This window comes from Chelonia mydas, chromosome 1 (assembly GCF_015237465.2).
Source record: "Chelonia mydas isolate rCheMyd1 chromosome 1, rCheMyd1.pri.v2, whole genome shotgun sequence".
Lineage (NCBI taxonomy): Eukaryota > Metazoa > Chordata > Testudines > Cheloniidae > Chelonia > Chelonia mydas.
In genome coordinates, this window is record NC_057849.1 from 57,225,277 (window position 1) to 57,249,692 (window position 24,416).

The window sequence follows — 24,416 nt, forward strand, 5'->3', positions numbered from 1 at the left end:
GAATAAGGAACTTCCAACAATTTTCACAATTTGTGCAACACCAGAAAGAAAAACATAACATATCATAACTTCAAGTTTGGTCTTTATTATTGACCACCTACCTGCATTAATTAGAGAAAAACCTAAAAACCATTGTGGTTTAAGGACTTCATGTTTCATACTTAGGCCAAAATGTTCATGCCTGGATACCTAATGTTAGGCACTTAAATACATATTTATCCAGTTAAATGTGTATTCTCCACCTTCTTTTGTTAGTCTGAAGTCTCATTAACTAGCATCTAAATTAGAAACAAGAGAGAGAGATAGAGAGAGAGGAAAAGGAACCAAGCATGGCATCTTCTCCCCACCCTCTGCCATTTCTTCCATGGGCCATGAATTGTGCAGCAGTTCTTGCTGGAGCTGCAGAATTATAGTGAACTAGGGACCCTCGCAACAGTGCATAATCGATCAGATTCTCTGGTCTACTACCACACTGTGTAAATTGCACAAAGTGGCCTTAAAATGTCCAGAGATAGCTAGTGGAGAATTCTCTTTTTGTAGATGAACTTTCCATTGGTGGAAGCCTGGCAGAAACGGCTCCATCACCTCCTGTGCCAACCCTGCCACAAGAGGAAGGATGGGAGAGTGTCAGGGGTGTTCTGGTAGCATTAAGTGAGAAGGAGGGAGCATGGTGTAGTGGGAGCCACAACTGGCTTCTAGAGTCTGCCAGTCTTGGACCTCAGGGAGAAAGAGTTCACTACTCTTCATTTGCGAGTATCAACATTTCAACTGTGGCTAGTTCATAAACTACAGTGATCATCAGGGGAAGAGCAGCATGTCTGGTGGGAAAGACTGGAGATATCAAAGTTAGTTACTGTATTCATACTGTTATACATTCTAATTATAATGAATAGTTTCAAATTTGGAAAGTTACTTTAAAAATTTCCATTGCATTTAACAGACAAAAAGAAGGGGACTTACCTTGCATGGTAATCAGTTGCTGGCCTGAGATCATTTATGGTAACACTAGTTTTTTCTCCACTGGAAAGAAGTACAATTTTGTTTAAAATATTGTCTCAGAATAATAGAAATTAAAGATGGAAATAATCTAATCAATCCACCTTGCAGTGCCGGTTGCTCCCCACTATTACCCAGTGCTTTGTTGTTCTAGTATATATAGTGGTGCTTTATTAAAGGTGTATCTATCTTTTGGTTTCCAGTTCTTTTATATAAAAAAGATTGTCCTCCACTTTACTCGGTCACCCAGTGTGTGAGATATCGTTTGAGTCCCATCCCTAGGTGGACACTATATGAAAATAATACCATAAAATACTAATAAACAAACCTGTTATAAACACTGATTTTCACACCTCTCTGACGTAAATAAAATCATTACTCAAAACAGAAAAGGAGTACTTGTGGCACCTTAGAGACTAACCAGTTTATTTGAGCATGAGCTTTCGTGAGCTACAGCTCACTTCATCGGATGCATAGCATATCGTCCACGATATGCTATGCATCCGATGAAGTGAGCTGTAGCTCACGAAAGCTCATGCTCAAATAAACTGGTTAGTCTCTAAGGTGCCACAAGTACTCCTTTTCTTTTTACGAATACAGACTAACACGGCTGTTACTCTGAAATTACTCAAAACAGTAACTGATTCTTCAAGAGAGCTGCTGCTGCATATTCACATTTGTGGGAACACCGGAGATGGGAACACCACCACACCTGGAGTTGTTCTTATTATGGAGTGCCAATTATTTCAATTTATATAACTAGTTCTCACACCACTGTACATTCAGAACTGAGGCTGTGTAGCCCTATCCACATTCCTTCCATTAAACCGAAAAGTCCTATGAGCACAGAACTTGGAGGAAGAGGGGATGGTAGGAGGTAGTATGCATACGCACAGGCAACACACTTGAATAACCACAATTACTATGGTAAATAATTTTTTTATTCTTTGAGGTGGCCTCTGCATATTCCTTCTTGCAAGAGGCAAGCAAGAAGTGCAGCCCTCAGGAAGGTGTCCATTAGCCTGGTTTGGCTAGCTTTCAGATTATGTTGTGAAGGCTCATTTCTTCTCCCTTTGTTTTAGGGAAAGAGTTGCAAGGGTCTAGGATTCTGCTGGTGAGATTTAAGTTTTGCTTACATTTTGCTGTGGCCAGGGTACTGTGTTCTGGAAGTAATAAAACTTAATAAAAGACTGTCATGGGGTTCCAGAACCTTGGAAATGTAGCTTTGTTTTGGTGGTAGTAGTAGTACAAATTGAAGTAAGTAAATAAAAAAGATTTAGATCTGATCCTGTATCATTTCAGAAACCTCAACTTCCATTGTAGTCAACTGAAGTACAGTCAGTGGAAGATGAAGGCATTCTGTTCCTTAAAGGGTCAAGCCTTTACATAGTAAATTATTGGTAAAGATTTGGGAAATAAAGCAGTTTCATCTTACTGATTAAAACAATTTGCCTCAAAAGTGAAGTTGTGTGAGACGTCTCATTATCTCACTCTGTAGATAAAGGACAGTTTTTAAAATAGGCTTTTATATACAAAGTTCAAGGCATCAATAATCTAATCAAGATAACAAATACCTACGTATATACAGTTTTGTATTTTCCATCTTTTCCGGTGTTTGAAATGAGAACTTCATAAACATACACCTCTGGCACATTATTCTTGTCAGTGTCCCCATTGATGGCACTGGATGGAGGGGACCATGCAAGTACTACTGTCCGTGCCTGAATGTCTGATATCTACAGAAACATAACATTTAAGAACTCTGTTATATAACTTCAATTGTGTGCAAATACCGATAACTAAATAGTATGAATAAAACAGAACAGAAAATGGGACTTTTTCAGAATATTTGTTCAATTACAATAACTCGCTGGTTAGGCTACAAGTGGGACCAAACTATGTATTTGGAAATACAGGAAATGGCATGATCGCTTCCATCCTCAGACACAAAGCTGTTTGCAACCAAAGAACATAAATAAGTAACGAGAGCCATCTAGTGGCAAAATACAAGTGAACAGTACATTTGTTTGTCATTCTTGTATATAAATTCTGGGAATAATTTTTTATTTATTTAACAAGGCTTTAAAGTTTTTTATTACACTTGTCAAAACATGAAGTTAAAGAGACACCATCAACAATAAAAAAGTCACGCCTCTGTCTGAACATTTATTACCTGTTGTTACATGTAACATTTAAGATTACTAAAACTGAAAAAGCTTCTATTATATTCAAGATCTTATATTGTGTCTATCACCATAGTACCTGAGTGCCTTCCAAAAGCACATTAAGTGACATGACTAACATTTATCGAGTGTGGTGCTCTTTCTTCCTTCCTCTCCCTAAGGGGAAATTTGTGCATGGATTTATTTTCATTTTATTTTTTAAACATATATACACTGTGTTATTATTAATTAAGGTTAAGTTTAAAGTGCATTTGAACTTTAGAATGGAAAGTGGTGAGGTTTGCAGTTGTTCTTTGATCCTACAGGAATTTCTTCTGCAACCTTGGATCAGTCCTCTGAGAAAGTTCTGTCTTCTGTATAAACAAGCTTCACCCTTGCAGTACACAGCTATGTTGTGCCACAGGAACAGAGTTGTTGACTGCAGTCCAGTTCTTGTCCCAGAGCTCTAGGTGGTCTTTTAGGTATCCCAGTCCCAGACCATTAAAAGCCTCCCAGATAGAGACCAAGAGTTTGAATTTGATGTGACATTCTAGGGGGAACCAGAGTAGCAAGTAAAAGACATCTCTGATGAGCTCATGGTAATCCTTGTTGTGCAAGAGGCATGCTACTGTATTTGTACTATGTACTCATGGGGGAATTCTGCAACACTGCGCAATGCAGAATTTGTGCAGAATGTTTCCCGCAGAATTATACTTTTCCCCATAGAATCTGTGATTCTGATGGTGAGGTGAAGGGAAGCTGCAAAAGGGGACCTGCACCCCTCCTTGCTTGCTGTCCCGGGCAGCGGTCCCAAGCGGGCATGTCAGTTTGGGGGAGACTTAAATCACCGCCTTGGGGGGGACAGGGCTGTATGTGTGTGCGAGACTCTGTCCCTCGCATTGGGCACACGGTGAAGAGGAACAGGGCCCTGGGGTGTTTCTGGGGCAGGCCCAGCCTTTGTGCTATGTCAGGGTTGGGTGTAGCCTTGCTGCCGAGTCTGTGCTCTGTGCCCAGGGTCCCAGCTGCCGGCCCCAACCTGAGGCTCCGCTGCCACCCGGCATCCCTGTGAGCAGAGGCTCCACTCCCTGGACATGTGGCGTGCACTGGCTTTTTATATGGAACAAACTAAGCTGTTCCGCAAGTCGAACCTGCTGTTTGTTGTGGTGGTGGACAGGATGAAGGGCCTCCAGGTGTCCACACAAAGGATATCATCGTGGATGACATCCTGTATCTGTGAATGTTACAACCTGGCAAAGGTCCCTGCCCCTGCTCTGACGGCGCACTCTACCAGAGCTCAGGCGTCCACGGCAGCCTTCCTGGCCCAGATCCTGACCCAGGAAATATGCAGGGGGGCAACGTGGTCCTCAGTACACACCTTCGCTTCCCATTATGCTATCACCGAGCACGCCAGGGACGATCCAGTGTTCGGCAGAGCAGCGCTTCAGTCAGCGATTTCATGAACTCTGACCCCACCTTTTAGGTGAGGCTTGGGAGTCACCTAATTGGAATTGATATGAGCAAGCACTCAAAGAAGAAAAAACGGTTACCTACCTTCTCGTAACTGTTGCTCTCCCAGATGTGTTGCTCATATCCATTCCAAACCCACCCACCTTCCCCTCTGTCTGAGTGATCTGGCGACAAGGAACTGGAGAGGCGACAGGTTGGCGGGGCCCTATATGTGGATCCATGAAGGTGCGACTCATGGGGCCCCACAGCTGACCTGATGGGTGCTGCTAGGGGAAAAACCTTCTGGCAGTGAGACTCTGGGTGCAGAGCTGGCAGATGGGACCGTGGGCGTGCTGGGTGGCAACCGAGCCCCAGGCATGGCAGCAGCTGAGATGCCAGGCACGGGGCAGCAGCAGCAGAGCCACGGACGCAGCGGCAGCAGGGATACCGCAGGCGCAGGGCTGGCAGCTGGTACCCCAGGTGTGGGGCCGGGACCCCGGATGCTGGGCATGGGCAGCAGCAGAGCCCTGGGTGCGGGGGCAGCCTGGGGATTCCTGGGCGTGGGGAGGCAGCAGAGCCCCACGTAAAACGTGGGGGTCCTGCAGCACCCCCTGCAACCCTAGTTCCCTGGGTAAATGTTTAACCATGTAACCGATAGAATTTTAATCAGTTACACAGTTACTGTTTTTACACATTATTTACATCCCTAGTTTGGACTATCCCAGCAAGGGAAAGTCTTGGACTGAGCTGGCCTGGGTGGGGGAGATAGGAAGTGGCCCAGGGAGTGCAGCCTTAAGCAGCCTCAGTTGCCAGACCACTGGTAGCCCCAAAGGACTCTCGGTCGGAGCCTGGTGGAGTGGGAGGGTCTGGGCTCCCCTAACAACAACGCCCCTGCTGTTCATGGGTCGTGTCCCTGACCACTAGGCCTTGCTTCCTGACCAATCCTTGAGTGAGGACCATTACACTCTGCCAATCAGCAGCATCTCTGTGTCAAACAGGTTTAACTTAACACAGCTTTTCTTCATGTTTGAGCTGATCTTCGTCAAGCATTGGGTTAGGATGATGGAAGTAGTTTTGCCATACGTTTTGAAGGATACAAAGATCTCTCATCTGCATATTGTTGGCATATGAGCTCATTAGGTCTCAGTAGTTCTGCTAATGGCTTCACATTGATGTTGAATAGGAACAGAGAGAACTGATCCTTATGCAACTCAGCAAATACAGGTCTGGAGGTGAACGTACAGTTACAGGCTAAAAAAAAATATTTTCCCCATTTGTTTACTTTGTGCATTTGACAGTACGTTATTCAGGGTGAGTCTCACTTTTTTCACTGCATAGTAAATTAGTCGATTTTCCCAGTCCAAGGCCCTGTTTTCACCCAGGAATTGGGAAAATGGACATCATGCCATTCAACTTCAATTAAAAGAAGATGTAGTAAAGCTGCAGCTCAACCAGCATACTGATAGCACTTCAAGCTACGAAGACTATTTCTCTCAGCGATCCACATACACCTACATAAGTACTGAATTAGCAAATTTCTGCTTGTAATATATTGAATAATTATTTGAAAAGTTACTGAAAATTTTTACTTCTGAAACTAATTTTGAATGTTAACAAACATTTCCCTGCTTTCTTTAATGATAAACTGCCTATTATAAGAGAGAGTTTTACCAGAACAGTTATTATGCCAGCTGCATTAATGCCACATACACAGAACAGAAACAACAAAATAACGGGATTCTATATGTGTGTGTCTGAATTATTTTAACCTTGACAAGTATACAGTGGGCGAAATTCTTTTCTTAATTATACTGGGACTGTATCAGGGCGAGCAAGAAAAGAATTCAGCTTAATAAGTCTTAAAAAGTTAGTTTCTCTAAAATTTATGAAATGGCCACTTTAAGTAATTTGAACTTCAGTGATCAAAGATCCCTCAGTCTGGTGATTTTTCATTATTGTTGCTATCTAAAGGTCGTCCACACCTGGACAATAGAAAACCAAGTGTCACTACAGGATAAAACATGAATACCTCAATTCTGATTCTGTGGAAAGCAGCATTTACTTACCACTGGCTTGGTAATACTAGAAATAAGTGCTTCGAGTGCTTTTGTTTCTTCATCCTTTTCTTAAAAAACAAAACAAACAAAAGTCCATGAATAACTGTTTAACATTTTTACAATAAAGCATCTTCTTAAATCCAGACAATACACACACATTTAGATGTGTGCAAGTCGAACTTCCTTATTAACTTAAGCTACTCTAAAACTGAAATAAGAGTACCTAAACAAGGGGGCTGTACACATTTAATAGATTACAGAGGCATGACCATCTCCTAAAAATATATTTATTTGAATTTAAATAACCCACTGCTTTGGAGGGCTTAGGAGATATCTTAGATATCTCAGTTACCTACCCTATTTTTTTATTAATATATTTTAAAAAAAAGTATTTACACTAACTGAACATTTATTTAAGATGCTTCATACGTTTTCTCACATGTACTACTGAGATAATAAAATGATAAAATTAGCAAGTGAACGGATCTAACCTGGCTTAGGTAGATTAGAGGTTAGATGGGAGTTGTAGGGTATTTTTCCTTAATTTCTTTTTTTAAAAAATGAGCAAATTTCAAGTGACCCCCTCCCCCCACTTGCTAAATCTCTCACCAGAAAGTGAGATCAAGTCAATTCACTGTTTTATGTTAATAAGATTTTTCTGGTTAAAGTTGATTAAAAAATATCTGTGACCTGTTATGCCTTTGTTACTGCAATTCTACGTGACATTATAAAGTGTTTTCTCTTTTTAAATCAAGTTTAAATTTGACATAAAATCCACTGAAATAAAGCAGACTTGCAAAGAAGGCCTGATGTGTGTGTGTATTTATTTATTTACGATTTTTAGTCATAACAGAGTAACACTGAACTTTATAATAATTGCATTTGAATCAATCACAAATGAGTGCAACTGCGAACATTAAAACCGAAAAGAGAAGGAAAGATGGGAAGATGAAAGTAGAAAGAAAAAATTTTGGTACACAGAGCTGCAATGCTGGTAAGAGAAAAACAGCAATTACAGTTTATAAGTGATTACACAGAAATACCTTTACTGTTAAGATTCTCAATTGTTAGACAATAAAATTTTGGATGCCGCCTCAAAGAGAAACATTTATTTTATATACATGTACCACAGAGGTATGATGTCTATTAAAAGTGTGTATGATGAAATGAGATTATGTGCAAATTAAAACAACAAAGATAAAATCAAGCCAAAATGTGAACAGTCTGTTTTCTTACTCTAAAATATTTGGCTACTTTAAATATACAGCACACATTTAAGATTTATAACTGTACTGTAAAATGCACTGATTTATTTTGTAACCTTCCAAATAAAACTGCTCGACATCTCTCAGTGAAAGGGTGAGAATTTCATTTTTCTTAGTATTCCACATAGAATATTGATAGCTAAGAAGTCTATCCTTACTGATATGCTATTTTGTTTTTAAGTTTAAATCTGCAACATAGTGTACATAAAGGACAGTACTATTCACACACAGTGAACATAGGCAATAGAGCAACAGTCATGTAGCCACAGAACAACCCCAGCAACAACCCCAGCCACAGAACAACCCCAGCAACAACTTCCAGTAGGGAGAACACAGAACTGATGTAGCCAGCCAAGCCGTGGGTTGTCAGCCCTAGAGGTTAAGACAACAGTTCAGCCTACGGATTAGAGCTGGTTTGGGGGAGGGACAGAGTTCAGGAACTAGCCGAGGGTAACTACAAGAGGGACAGAAGCAGAATGCCAGAGCCAGAGGGTAAACCAGAATCGTAAGCCAGAGGCTGAGCTGAGGCCTGAAGCTGAAGGCTGGAGCAGAACAGGGACTGGTTCGACAGGGGATCAGGAGCAGGTTCGAAAACAAGGCTGAGCAGGATGGGAACCAGGCAGGAGCAGGGACTGGAATGAATGGCTGGAGCAAGGACTGGAAACAGGAGCAGGGCAAGCGCAGCTGTCAGCGTGGTATGTGTTGAGCAGCTGCTGATCTGTTGTGGGTGCTAAGCTTAAAAGACGGCTGCTAAACCATCAGCCAGTCAGGTGCTGTGGCTACTCTGTCAGTTCCAAGGCAGTGTAGCTGGGCTCATTGGCTGCCTGGCAGCAAAGTTAGCCAAGGAGCAGGTTAGCAACTGGTCTGGCCCCTGACAAGTGATGATGAGGGGATGCCCTCTTCTGTGCAGCAGCATGACCGCTTTCCTTCTTCACTGGCTCAGTGCTGCACTAGCAAATATTGAGGACATCCTAACTAGATATGGGTTCAACATTGTAATGAGCCATAAAACCAGAGTCTCTGTTAAACCCACAGTTTTTAGCGTCCAGCAGAGGTATGAATTTAAGTTCCCAGGCTTGTCTTTTGAAGGTGTTGTGCAGGTTTTCTTTGAGGAAGAGGACTGAGTGATCAGATGTGCAGTGAAAATTTTGTCAAAAGTGTTTGCTTATGGGTGACAGGGTGTTTTTGCCTTTTATCATTTTTCTGTGCGAGTTCATTTGAAAGAGCAGTGATTGTCTGGTTTCACCCTCATAGTTGTTGTTGGGGCATTTGATACATTGGATGAGATATATCACATGTTGTGAAATGCAGTGTAGTTGTAGCTGTGTCAGTCCCAGGACATTAGAGAGACAAGGTGGGTGAAGTAATATGTTTTCTTGGACCAACTTCTGAAAAGCTTGTCTCGCTCACCAACAGAAGTTAGTCCAATAAAAGATATTACCACACCTACCTTGTCTCTCTAACATGTTGTGACAGGCATGCATAGACCCCACGGATCTTGAAAGGTGTGCTGTGTGGGTATTGATCACTGTAGCAGTGGTGATATGTCTGCAGGTTTTGCATCTGTTCTGGCATGGTATGGTGCTGCTTTGAGTTGGTGTGTCCTGGTCTATGGGGAGCTTGCTTCTGATGATGAGGTTGGGGGGTGATGGTTGTTTGAAGGCCAGAATCGGGGGCTTGGGAAAGATTTCATTCAGGATGTGGTCCCTATCAAGTATGGGTTGTATCTGTTTGATACCCCTTAGAGGTCTTAGTGTGGGGTGGTAGGTGACAAGTAGGGCTGTGTGATCAATGGTTGTTTTTCCCCTATACTGAAGCAGGTTCTTCTAGCATATTTGATTGGCCCATTCCATGATGTCATCTATTTCTCTAGTAGATTGTCCATGTTTAGTGATGGCAGTTTTAAGTATTTAGATGTGTATCCTGGACTTTCTCTTTAGAGCAAATACTGTGCCTCGGTGCAGGTAATAGATCTTTTGATATGTCTGGGGTGGTTGCTGGATCTGTAGAAGTAAGTGTGGTGATCTGCAGGGATTTTTTATACAGGTGTTTGTAGGGTTCCATTGTTGAAGCTGACTGTGATGTCCAGGCATTTGATGCTGGTGTGGGAGTGTTCTAGAAGGAGTTTGATGAATGGTTAGCGGTTGTGGAGGAAATGTAAAGCAGCAGGGATGCAGACTTTCTGAAGGCCTCCCCTGACTTAGCGATATTCATTCCTCGCTTCTGAGGTGACCTGTTGGTTCCAATTTACTCCTGCTGCTATGCAAAACTTTTGTGGACAGCCTAGTCCCACACTTTTCCAGAGCAAGAGCAGAAATAGGAAATTAACTCACTCTACTTCAGAGCTTTAGCAAGCATCAAGGATAGGACTTCTGTGTATAGATGGTGCTCTGTGTTTGAACAGCTGAGCCTATAACATCACATGTACGGACTCCCTCCTCCCATACAGTAAAGGAACAAACTTCAACAATTCACACTAAGTGTCCCACCTAATAAATTGCTTTAACAATGAAGAATCTGGTGTCTTCTAGCCATCAGTGTTAGCAGACATCATATTCATGCTTCCTATTCCCATGCTCAAAGCTTGGGCACCCTATATTTCTTTGCTCATCTCCTATTCCTTTCTCATCAGGTGCATGCACTTCATGAATGTCCCTTTTGATTCCTTTACCACTCTTAACTTCATGACTGCTGCCATGGTGCTCATATTCCAGGATCTCTTCTCCATCCTTATTTGCACATTCTGAGCCCTTCTTAGAACTTATTTTTTCTATAAAGGTCTTTCTGCAATGACTTGGTGTGGAAAGAATTTACAAATTAAATCTAAAAACAAAAGCCCACAGAACAAAGATAGGACATTCCACCTGCTTAGTAACTGGTATGTAAACATCATGGAGCAGGGTCCAGAGACAATGCATTGGGAGGGGGAGGTGGGTCATGTGGTGCCTGCACCCCCCCCCCCCCCGATTTGTCAGGGAGGGAGTTGGGCTGAGCGCAGCTGAGGGGGATGTGTCTGGGAAAGGCACTGGCAACTAGTGCTCCCGCTGAACTGTAGGAGCAGGATTTTATATTTGTACTATAAGAATTAATGTATGATTTGATCATCCTGCCAACCACCCTTTTTGAATAGCAGAAAGGAATGATCCTCTGGGACACTGGTAGAAATGCATCTAACAGACTGGCAGTGTCTGTACTGATGTTAAGGCAGGGACAGACCAGAACAATCCTTATGACTGATTGTGGTCACCCTTTTGTTTTAGGATAAGTTAGAATGTCTACTATGGTTTCCTATATGTATTACAAATTAGGCACTCTAGTTAAATATACATTTCTTTGTTTTAAGGTTTAGTAAGTAAGAGACAGGATCTTGTATTGTGTCTATGTTAAGGAGATTAGAGGAACGTTGAAGGCCTGGGCCCCAGCGTGAATTGTTTTGATTATAAGATTTAGGAAGGCTTAATTTACAATGTCTTTTGCTCAGTATAAAGTGACACTGTTTGTATTCTCAAAGATCTCTGTAAAAGACTGTTTGTGTGAATGAGGAATGCATACATCAGGAAAAGATAAGGTGTGAAGGCCATTGTTATAGCCAGATGGTCAAGGAACATGGAGTGAAGAGACTTAACGACACCAAAGAACTATCAATGCGCATCCATAATTAAGGAAGGGCAGACTGATGACCCTGAGGTGAAGGCTGGCACCCCTAAAGACAGGACAATTGATTAAATTGAAACCAGGACAGGATGACCCTCTCGGAGGCGTACTGGAATGTTAACATCAAAAGATACACCAATTAAGAAGTAACCGGTCCCAAACTGACACAGCAAAATCCATAGACTTCAACAGAGAAAAAAGACTATAAGAACAGGGTGCTTGGCCATGGGACTTTGGGTTTGTCTTGCCACACTCCAGGAGCATCAGATTGCAACCGACAGAGCCCTGCTCCCCTCTGCGACCAATCTGGCTGGCCACTAGATTGATCCAGACTCTGGACTGGTAACTATAAACATCAACTGGTGGGACTGTGTGTGTGATTGAAAAGCATATGCTAACTACTGTATTCTCAATAAATGCGGCATGCTGCCTTCTCCACATAAAGATCCCTGCGTGCTTCTTTTAAGTATAACAGAACCCCGCTAGGACGTGCCCAGAGCAGGGAAGAGAGATGGGGCTGGCAGTGCAGCTCCACCAGAGGTGGTGCGGGGAAGCCCTCTGAGTCCCGTCCCTTCCTTGCCCACAGCCACAGTTATCTGCTCGGCAGGAGGTGTCTGGAGCCCTCTCTGGCCTGTGCCGTGCCTGCAGCAGGGAGACGATAGGAGAAGTAAGTGGGGAAGGGGCTGTGAGGAGGGTGGGAGCAAGGTGGTGCCGGATTGGAGAGGGTATAGGAGGTGCAGGGGGAGTGGAAAAGGGGCAAGAGGTAATGTGTGGGTCAGTCACATGCTCCCCCCCCCAACCTTTAAATTGTGCCCCCCAACCAACAAGAGTTACGAGTAACCTCTGGCAGGGACTGTTTCCCTCTATGTCCTTTGCAGTGTCAAGCAGACTGTTTGCATTCTACAGACACATCAACAAGCAGTACCATGAATACCAAAGAGAGAAACCAAATGGCGGACAAAGTGCAGACCTTTATCTAAATGGAATTATATGATGTGACCCACAAAACTTGCTCAGATCAAGATGCAGCCTTGCACGCTAGCAGCTGCAGTCTCTTAGAGCTGTTCCTGCTTTAATAACAAGGGTGGTGAAATCAACAGGCTGCTGTCCAGCTCCAGTCTGGTCACAGTGTGATTGCTCCACCTCTGCAGATAATATACAGAACAAGAGGTAGCATTTTGCTAACACTTACCTTCTATTTCTGCATCCACTTGAGAATTACTTTTTCCTTTCCCCAAAGACTTGCTCTTTGTAGATCCTGTGCTGACACTACTTGCGTCCTGTCCTTTCACAAGTCCATTATGTTCGTTTGTGGGAGAAGGACATTTCTGAGGTGATGGTGGCGGACTGTTCAACTTGTCTTTCTGTGTTCCATGCCGATCTTTTAATTTTTTCTGTAAACGTTCATATGTTTTACTAGACCTTTCGTCTCTAAAGTTGGACCTTCCATGGTTAGAGAGAGCATCTAAATTAAAGCAAAAACATGAAATGCTCAGAAAATGTCATAATGTATAAAATATATTTACAAATTCATTTGAAGAGACTCCATATATATCTTGAAATTACATCTGTTCTTTTCTCATTGTGAACCTAATGAAAAGTTTACCTACTTAGCATTTCAATCAAACGTTAATTGTTGCATATAATTTTTTTAAGGAGAAAAATGTAACCCTTCTTCCTGTTTTAGTTAAAACAATAGATCTTAAATATTCCAAATTCTGCTTTGCACTGTTTAATACTATTAAATCCTGCACCTGTGTAGAAAAATTAGTGCTTGCCAATATGACATCGGTCTCCCTCTACCAATGAATTAGAGGCTAAGTAGTCTCTATAAGGTCCTGTTGGTGCAATAGACATAGTAATACCTATTCTGATTTATTAATAGAGTGCTGTAAAGAAATATTAAAACAGAAAATGGAGAAATCACAGTGAAACCATATAACTCTTATAAATTCACTTACCACAGTGTTTGAAGATCTCATTTCAAGGCAGCTGAAACACCACATATTGAGCAAACAAAATGAATCAGCACTTAAGCCCTGATTAAGCAGACCACACTCATTCAGCAAAGCAAACTGAAGAATAGGCTTTGTTGAACTGGGACTAGAGAGCATTTTACTACAGCAATATGCCACAACAGGGCATGGATACTGTATCCTAATGGAGGTTCCAGTCAAAAAATTTCTCCTATGTCCTACTGGCTGCAACTGGCAACTAAGTTTTGGAACAGAATAATGAATGGTCTTTCAGCAGAAACCAACAGAGACCAGTAGAAAAAAATCCCAGCAGCTGAAGGATACTAATGGAATGAAGCTAGTACAGCCAGGCATGCTCAGCACACTATTCATCTCTGTTTAAAAATTAATCGTAGATTTCTATATATTTATAGTATCATGGGCAAAGCTATTCTCCTAATCTGTTTGATGAGGCAGTCAAAACAGCGAACAGCAGTGATCTGGTGTACAGCTGTGACTTCACCAAAAAAGCCCAATCACCCAAACAGAACATGTCTTTGGACAAATAATGATTAATAACAAGAAAACTATTCATTCTTGTCAAATTTTGTACTAAAGATTCTACTTCCTTTCCCAGCACTAACATTTTCATTCATTTTAACATCACATGCAGGAGTGCTTTAATTACACAGTGAAGCCTTTTAAAAGGTACACACCACAGCACCAGCTCTGTTTTCTCAGTGTAATCCTATCTGTCATTAGTAAAGGAAACAGCTGGTGTTTGTTATACTTATGGGAAAATGAGATTCCTCTCAGGGTGAACAACCTGTCACTTTACTTCCTCAATTTATGCACTGGTTGCATTTAGAGGAAAAGTTTAGCAATGGGAAAACAGGTATCAGATGGACGAGATGGTTGACTTATCAACTTTTAGTAACAAAGACATTTTATTAAGACAGATTACTTAAAATGAAAAAGTTTTTTAAAATGTATTCTTTGCATTATATACATGACATATATATACACACACACACACACACACACACACAATACTTATAATAATACTTATAACAATACTCATTACAATATATATAAACAATCTAACTATGAGGGAATAAACCTTCTGGATATTTTGATTTATCACTAACGTTTTAAATGGGCAGAAGCAACACACCATCTTAGCTTGTGCAGATGTACCATATCGTTGCACATAATCTGAAAAGATAACTGTGAAGTGGATTTACAAATATAAATATTAATTCAATTCTGAAATATGAAGAAAAAAGAAGAGCTAGCTCCTGTTCTAGTCTGCAAATGTTAAAATTGAGAGGTTTTTAAAAAAATATTTATCACTTTATTCAGAACAATCTGTGGGTGGAATGCTAGCTTAGTTAAAAATAAAAAAATGATTGCCATTAATCATATTTTTCTACTCTGTGAAATAATCTACATATAATAAGTAAACCAATTATGATCAGAGTCACATATGTTCTACAATTCTGCAGTGATGGAACTGGCTGCAGAATCAATTCCTTACCATAGACCCGTGCAGCAGAATTAAAGGCCTTAAATATATCAGAAAGTTTTAGTTGTTTAAATTGGTTTCTAAATAGCCTTAGCTAAATGGGTACAAACCACTTGTGTAGATGCTCTTATTTAAAAAAAAAAAAAAAGGAGTACTTGTGGCACCTTAGAGACTAAAATTTATTTGAGCGTAAGCTTTTGTGAGCTACAGCTCACTTCATCGGATGCATTCAGTGGAAAGTACAGTGGGGAGATTTATATACACAGAGAACATGAAACAATGGGTGTTACCATACACACTGTAAGAAGAGTGATCACTTAAGATGAGCTAATACCAGCAGGAGAGCGGGGGAAGAAAATCTTTTGCAGTGATAATCAAGGTGGGCCATTTCCAGCAGTTGACAAGAACGTCTGAGGAATAGTGGGGGGTGGGGAAATAAACATGGGGAAATAGTTTTGCAAATCCAGTTTGCAAATTAATTCCAATTCAGCAGTCTCTCGTTGCCAACTATGTCCACATATCTATTCAGGGGACACCATCATAGGGCCTAATCACATCAGCCACACTATCAGAGGCTCGTTCACCTGCAAATCCACCAATGTGATATATGCCATCATGTGCCAGCAATGCCCCTCTGCCATGTACATTGGTCAAACTGGACAATCTCTACGTAAAAGAATAAAATGGACACAAATCAGACATCAAGAATTATAACATTCAAAAACCAGTTGGAGAACACTTCAATCTCTCTGGTCACTCGATTAGAGACCTAAAAGTGACAATTCTTCAAAAAAAATACTTCAAAAACAGAATCCAACGAGAGACTGCTGAATTGGAATTAATTTGCAAACTGGATACAATTAATTTAGGCTTGAATAGAGACTGGGAGTGGATGGGTCATTACACAAAGTAAAACTACTTCCCCATGTTTATTTCCCCCCCCCGTTCCTCAGACGTTCTTGAAATGGTCCACCTTGATTATCACTACAAAAGGTTTTCTCTCACCCCCCCACCTCCTGCTGGTATTAGCTCATCTTAAGTGATCACTCTCCTTACAGTGTGTATGGTAACACCCATTGTTTCATGTTCTCTGTGTATATAAATCTCCCCACTGTGTTTTCCACTGAATGCATCCGATGAAGTGAGCTGTAGCTCACGAAAGCTTATGCTCAAATAAATTGGTTAGTCTCTAAGGTGCCACAAGTACTCCTTTTCTTTTTGCGAATACAGACTAACACGGCTGCTACTCTGAAACTTGTCTTATTTTAAAAAGAGTCTTATATTGGATTTAGTATAAGTTGGTAGGGAATCAACTGAAGATAAATCCAACATAAGACACTTTTAAATCGAAATAAGATTGTGTCCACGGAGGGTTGGGGGGAGAGTTGTACTAATTTAACTAAACTGCTTTAGAAACTGATTTAGTTTAATCAGTACAACTTTTTAGTTTAGTCAAGGCCTAATATTTTGTTTTAAAAAATACATTTTGAACCATTATTGGGCAATGAAATACTATCCTCCAGAGCTTGAAAACAGCTTGAAAGAGCAGACCTGAAGGGTGCAAACTCATTCATTGCAACTGAGAGTTGACTTTGAAGTGTACTGATGACATTTTGAATCTCAACTTTATTAACCAGTTTATTACCAATCATTTTAGTAGAAAAATCCTGCTAATGTGCTTATTTATGGTTGTTGATGTATTGGTGGATATTTTAGAAGTGGCCAATTGGGTGATCAGGTGGTAACCTAGGAGTTCAAGCTCTCCCCCAGATTCCAAGTCACCTTTGTTTTTGCACAGAAGGGGAAGGAAAGAGAAGATGAATACTCTTCCTTTCCCATTTCCTACCCCCATCTTCTCAGTGCCTAAGCCTCTGCTAGCTCCTGGCTGCCAAAAACACAAGCCACATTCCACACCGGAGCCCAGGTAGCAAAACTCCAACCACCCCACACCTAGCAGTCGAAACCTGTAAATACCACTCCTGACATCTTTTCCAATTCAGTTTGCTGCTGTTAATACAAAAATGTGCAACTTTGCTAAGAACCATAAATATTGGAACAGTGCAAAATTTAAAAACATTCAAAAACTCAGGTATATATTGAAATTGGTATAAAAATAAACAATGAATAATGTACTGTTTTATTTTTCACATATTTAATTCAATAAAGATGCTCTGGTTTTGAATTTACTTGAAGTAACCGTGGAAATTTCAACATGTCACAGATTTCTACACTGCTTATGTGGTAGAAATTCACTGAATTTGGATCCAGTGTCCCAAAGAGAACAAAGGGCCTAGCTATAATGCTGAGGCAATGATTTAAATATTGAGTCAGAGGAAAGAGTGACACCTACTGAATCACTAAAATCACATCATATATTGCCTTGCCTTTTACAGTGTGGTAAGGCTCCCTTCTATAACTGACCAGGCCTAATTCTGCTTAGATTGTGATATCAGACAATTTTCTGAAACAATATACTTAATGTACTTGAATAAAAAACTTATATGGTTCCCTGACACTGTCTTTATTTGTACTGCAGGATGCCTAGCTAATAGCTTTAATTTAGGCTACAGTACTGCTTAAAGCAACAGGTACACAACAGAAGAATACTGAATGGACTGGAGACGCCAGTAGAACATGAATACGTTGCTTTGATAGGATCTGTAACTCTTCGATAATTTACTTACCCAGATCTCCATATACCTGTGAAGTATGATACTGTGGTATATACTGCGCAGCCATATCACCTGCTCCAGTCACTGTTGAGTATATATGTCGTGGTGGAGGGGGCAGCATGGCTTGAAGAGGAATGAAACCAGGCAACGGATGATGTGGAGGCCGATGTATTACTGCATGACTGCCAGGGTGAAATTCTGGAGCCTGGGGAACCACCACAACCCTTCGAACACCATTGTCTTCAATAACCTGTAAGCCAAGAGAACAAAACATTGATCAGGTAAAGGACTGCTTCTTAGATAGCGAACAGCTCATTTCAAATATATGCCACAAAGAGAAAATGGAGTCTGGAACTATGCAGTCTGAGAGATAACAAATCAATAAATCTTTTAAAAAGAGAATTTTTCATGTTGAATATAAGAGCAAAAGAATCTACAGTGGTATAAGTAGAACAAAATGGAGACGATAAGAAAAAAAAAGAATGTGGGAGAGGAAAATGAGGGATAGTTAGTAGTGTGTTTCAGTGGGTTTCTTGTAGGAAAGTGCAACTGGTTTCTGGATGGGAAAATAATCGGGAGAAACTACTTCTACTCCCGCCTTAGAATGAAAACTGCAGGTAACAGAATTTTATAAACAGTTTTTAATCCTTATAGGCCATTTTGAGCTTCACCAGTGTAGTTAATCCATTTTTAAGAAAAGTGGAAAACTAAATATGACTCCGTTGGTAGTACAACATGCTACCTAAAAGGGTACCTGGCTTGGAGTTACCATAGCTGGAAGTATTGTGGGGGCAGTAACCTCAGCCTCCGGAGTGCCAAAAAGAAAAAAAAAATTACACTTTGACCTCAAGATCCCAATAACAAGTGTTATAGAATACCTCAGAGGAAATTGCCAGGCCTCTCAGCTGGCAGGTTTGCATGCTGACAAAGTTGTAGTTGATATATAATAGGGTGTGATAGATATAAAATAGTGGGGGGAAATAGCCATTCAGAGAAAAAGGAAAACCTATGTGTCCACTGTAATATCCTAAATAGCTTCCTAAAATAGGGGACAGATCACTTGGAATATATTGTTAGTTGCAATGATGTTTGGTGGGATGACCTTCTACTGTGATGTAGGTGTGGGAACAGGAACATACATCAATCAAGATAAAGATGATGTTAAAAATCTATTTAATGTCAGATTGATCAATTACAGAAATACTTATCTTAAATTTAAGATTAATTTTTTAGCCATGAATATAGCTTTAAAATAAATACCACGTGACTTTCCAAAGGATTTGGTACTTTAAAACTGTCCCTTGCTGGAAAAGAAGAATATTTTAAACTAAAACAACATTCCTCAAAGCTACCAAAACTGAAGTCGTCCTGTCCTTGCAATTTGGATATAACAACAACAGTATAGGCAACTATAATTAGAGTTGGCCAGTTTAATTCCCCAAACATAAAGATGTAATTTTAATTATTTTTTAAAGTTCCTTATGTTTGTAGCAAGGATAGTCATATGAATTATGCTTTCTAACATACAAACGTTATCCTACATATTACAGCAACATTTGGAGTCTGACACACTGAAAAAAAAAGAATTAAAGATATCACTTCGTCCTTATTCTTCCCTGCTGCGCTTAGTTATTGAGGCACATACGGTGTGTAAGATTATGCCTAGTTCACAGACTCCTGTGGTATCTCAGCATGTCAGAGTAAGTGAAGAATGGTGAACTTCAAGTGTGTATACACACACACACACACACACACACACACATTTAAAAGCTAAACTGCAAAATGCAGCAAATCACAAGGCTATGAAAGGTATTCAGACAACATAATTTATTAAAATCTCGCTTTTCAGGCTCTGCCACACCTGGACCTGTGCCAGCTCCTAATCTCCATGATGCCCCAGCACAGTTTCTGCAGCAAATCATACTTAACATATAATCTGCTGGAAAATGGAGACAACCTAGATGGAAGTGTTGGATCTAGCCCGTTTAAGGTATTTATCCAGCCCCATAACAGATTCAAATTCTGTAGAAAGCAAGATTTCATTAAAATAATGTTTCTTGCCCTTATGGCTTTAAAAAATGCCAAATGTGATCTGAAGGTAAACAAAGTGCAAACCATTATAATGCTGTCCTCCTGGGTAACTGCCCCATTCATGAACATTAGGTTCTGAAAGTCCAATAATTAAACATTAGAGTTTCAAATAATTTACATGCACAACTGTGTGTCTCATTTAAACATTAACTGCAATTGAGTGTGCAAATCGGATAACTGCACATGTACACACACACACACACAAAAAAAGCGCCCAAGTATGATTTCCCCCCCAGCACTGAGGGATGCTGAATGCAACAATAACCTTATAAGCTAAACATTTAATTCTGGCATAAGGCCCATACTTTGTATGTATGTATCTTTGTGCAAAGCTATCAGCATCATCATCGGGAGACCCACTACAGATCAATGGATGTAGATAGACTTAACTCTGTAGAACAGGCTGGCCCACACGCAGTAACTAAAATATAATTTCACTCTCTTCACAGAATGAATTTCACTCCCACGATATTGGGGGTAGAGCAAGCCCTGTTTTTTTTAAACAATATATCACGTTTTCTGAAACACTTATTAGTTTTATACAATGTGTGAAAATCAAGACATGTCTTATCCTATATGTTGGCTCTAATCCCCAGCAGCGGAAAGTATGGTGTGAAATCACCAAATTCAGGAGCTGGGGCAAATCCAGTCATTAGAGACCTAAACTAAAATGATACATAAATGATAGATATGTTGAATAGCCTTCCTAGCCTGGTGGTTTTGATCATTTAGCATATATTTCTGCAGGTGTCCAACTTCTCTTAATATATATATACACATTTGCAGAGTACCTTCAGGTTTTTTTCTTCTTTTTAATGTTAAGTATAAGGAGACAATTACATACATACAAAATGGGAAATGACTGCCTAGGAAGGAGTACTGCAGAAGGGGATCTGGGAGTCATAGTGGATCACAAGCTACATATGAGTCAACAGTGTAACATTGTTGCACAAAAAGAAAACATCATCCTGGGATGTATTAGCAGGACTGTTGTAAGCAAGACATGAGAAGTAATTCTTCTGCTTTACTTTGTGCTGATTCAGCCTCAACTGGAGTACTGTGTCCAGTTCTGGGTGCCACATTTCAGGAAAGATGTGGACAAATTGGAGAAAGTCCAGAGAAGAGCAACAACAATGATTAAAGGTCTAGAAAACATGACCTATGAGGAAAGACTGAAAAAACTGGGTTTTTTTTTAGTCTGGAGAAGAGAAGACTGAGGGGGACATGATAACAATTTTCAAGTACATAAAAGATTATTAAAAGGAGAAGAGTGAAAAATTGTTCTCTTTAACCTCTGAGGATAGGACAAGAAACAATGTGCTTAAATTGCAGCAAGGGCGGTTTAGGTTGGACACTGGAAAACACTTTCTGTCAGGGTGGTTAAGCACTGGAACAAACTGCCTAGGGAGGGTGTGGAATCTGTGTCACTGGAGGTTTTTAAGAACAGGTTAGACAAACACCTGTCAGGAATGGTCTAGTTATTTAACAGACCTGCCCTGAGTGCTGGGAACTGGACTAGATTAACCACTGAGGTCCCTTCCAGTCCTACACTTCTATAATTCTAAATTAAAATCTCTTGTTGGGACTGTATTTGTTTTGGGAGAACTATGAGCTTGGTACTGGTTGCTTCACCTGGTAGCAAGTTATCTATTTGTTGTCAATTTTTTTTATTTGTTACAGAGTCTTTTTGTATAAATCACTACACATTGGTATGTTTTGTTAGCAATAAGCATTTCAGAACTCCTACAACATAAAGGTTTTACCAAGCTTTGATAGCTCTGGGTGGCAGCTGGGAGAAGCTCTGTGCCCTCAATGGAAGCAAACAGTATATATTAATTTCACTAAAATTATTTAGCCTTTCATGTCTTTTATAACATTCTAGCATTAAGTAACCCACTTGAAATAAAATAAATACAGAAGAAACTAGCTCATAGCAAAGATGTAAGGATTTTTATTTTTCCTAATGATAAAACATGAATTTTGACAGGAAACATGCCTTTCTGTTATGATCTAAAACAAAATGAAACAATTAAAAACCACAAAATCCATTTTGCTGCCAGATTCGGTATTCTAATATTAAAGATTTAAGAACCAACCAAGCGCTTGTCTTCACTGTCAGTTAACACGTGGCAAGACAGGGTATGAATATACAGCATGCGAGCCTGCCATGCGGATCATGCTACTGCACATTAAAAGTTCTAACTATGGTATATTTAGTGTGCAGTAGCAGAGTCCACATGGCCAATTAGTGTGTGACAGCCTAGAGCATTGTACATTCAACCCTGGCTTGCTGCACATTAAATGACCATGCAGACAAGCCTTTATACACAAACTTTCCCCAGCAGAGAATAAGAGAAAGTAGGTGGGCCTTCTGCCCTGTATGCAAGCACTCTGCTGACGGACAGAATTTTATACTCTTTCATTAACGTATGCATCATCTGACTGGCTTTGGTGTTTTGGGTGGCATTTTGTGTTGTTTGTTTGTTCCTTTTTCTATACCACAGGCTGTGAACATTGGGTCAGCAAAGGTAGGGTAAGTTGGCTGCAGAACCAGTACAGAGGCAAGTGAAAAAATTGTATGGTTTGTGGCAAATTTTAATTAAGACAATACACTGACAATTATCAAAGATTTGTTTTGCAGTAGTGCCTAAAGACCAATATTATACACATACATCAAAAAGGAGGCTCATAAAAGCAAACAAGGAGACTCCTACTGAAGAGACTTTATGGGACACCACCATATTTACGTGTGCAAATCACTGTAGTTCTGAAACTTACTATGTCACATTACCAGGTTAGACATGTCAACTTATTGCTATGTTAGTCCCAGGATTTTATGTATGTTTTATTTAACTGCAAATGTAATGTGAACATATGAAGTCATATGAATCAGATGTCTGGACATACCTGTGGGGCATATCCAGGAGGCACATAAATAGGAGGCACTGAACCATTTGGGGACATCATTGGAACCTGAGCAGGACCTAAATGGGTTACAGAAGTATTTCAGTATAACATGGTTTAACAAGCTTTAAAAGTTCTAAGTCCATTCTGAATTGCAATATCTCTGCAAGGAAATACAAGATAACATGGATAAACAGAGCACATGAGCTATAAAGATAAAATGATAGTGAAGGGTACTCAGTTCATGTGAACAACAGATACGGCACATAGAAAAATTATTTCCCTGCAAATATTTCCCTCCTTCTGGAAATAAGGCTTCTTTTTTTAAACACACAAAGCTATAATCACCAAAGGTAATTATTAAAAGGAAAAGAAATCCATGTGTATTCTTCCTAGGAAAATATTTGAGAAGGATGGTTTGTGGCAGAAGCACAGGAATGGGAGTGTGGAGGACTGTGTTCTATTATCAGCTTTGCAACAGACTTCCTGGGTAATTTTAGGGAAAGTAAAATGTGTAGGCTGATTTTCAGAGGTGCTGAGCACCCAGAGTTCCCAACTATTTCAATGGAGTTACAAAAGGCATGAATTTGATTCTTTATCTGTAAAACCAGGATAATACTTTTCCGCCCCAAAAGAGTGTTCTTATTCTTAGACTTAAGACATTAATGCTTGCAAACTGTGTTCAGATCAGCAAATGCAAGGTGCTAAGTAAACGCCAAGTATTAGTTGTATAAGCAGATTAATCTATCCTATGTTGATAAGCAAAGATGCTTGAAGAAAAATAAAGGTAATTCTGCCTGAATGTGAAAAACTGGACTAGAGCAACAAAAATATTTCTGAACGTAGTATCTGATCAAATTTGAAAACTTTATACAAGATCCTCAACATAAAACATGCAATTCTATAAATGTTTTAATCTGCAAAGATGCTCAGTTTTATTTTCTGTGCAATTGGCAGTCCATGACTTTGACAGCAAAGAAAAATTCTCTATCTAATTTCGAGAGCAAGGTCTTTAGTTGCAGATGGGAAAAGATGGGTTAAAAGCAAACTTTAATATAGCCTTTTCAATATTTTGTTTAACTTGCAATTACAAATCTTCTTCAGCAACTGAAGCAGTGGGAGTTCTGCTGGAGTAAGGAGCGTTGAAGAGGATCGTACATAATATAACAAATATATAAGCCTACAATGGGTTGCTACTATCCCTAACACTAAAACAGTCTCTGTTAAACAGAATATTTAAGAAGAAAAACAAGGATGGAACTACTTAAAAAAATAAAGTCAACAGCACTAGCTGCAGGCATATTAAATGTATCACCAGGCTAAAACAGAAAATACTTTACATTTTAAAATAAAAATAAAGGCTCTGTTCTCTGAGGCTTGTATCTTGTAGCCATTTATACCCAAGAAGAATATTTTCAAAATAGATACAAAATGATACCACTCTGCTTTAAACCACTCACTTTAAACAAGTATAAATGACTACACAAGTTACAAGTCAGTTGAGAATCAAGCCAACAGTTCTTCATGCTGCTCACATCTAATTAAAACCCTTCATCCTAGTTGCTCCAGAAACTCTGATGATGCACATCTGTGAAGAAAGATAGATAGTATGCATATAGATGGTTAGCACATCAATGGATGTTTACTTTTTCTGCATCTGGCCAAATTAAGTAGAGTGTTCTGAACAGC

General features: G+C 40.0%; 1 protein-coding gene across 9 annotated transcripts in view; it reads right to left on the reverse strand.

Annotated features, from left to right (window-relative positions):
* FNDC3A (fibronectin type III domain containing 3A) overlaps positions 1 to 24,416 on the reverse strand; it is a 202,150-nt gene that overhangs the window by 46,353 nt on the left and 131,381 nt on the right. For 7 of the 9 annotated variants that reach the window (XM_037893504.2, XM_037893497.2, XM_043533044.1 and 4 more), the window contains 6 exons: positions 22,731 to 22,807; positions 17,745 to 17,982; positions 12,773 to 13,045; positions 6,671 to 6,729; positions 2,575 to 2,732; positions 961 to 1,020 (listed from right to left, as the gene is read on the reverse strand). In XM_037893504.2, the coding sequence (XP_037749432.1) occupies positions 961 to 1,020; positions 2,575 to 2,732; positions 6,671 to 6,729; positions 12,773 to 13,045; positions 17,745 to 17,982; positions 22,731 to 22,807 (865 nt within the window). The remainder of the gene's footprint in view (positions 1 to 960; positions 1,021 to 2,574; positions 2,733 to 6,670; positions 6,730 to 12,772; positions 13,046 to 17,744; positions 17,983 to 22,730; positions 22,808 to 24,416) is intronic. The other 2 variants (XM_037893515.1, XM_043533073.1) reach the window with 1 other exon arrangement.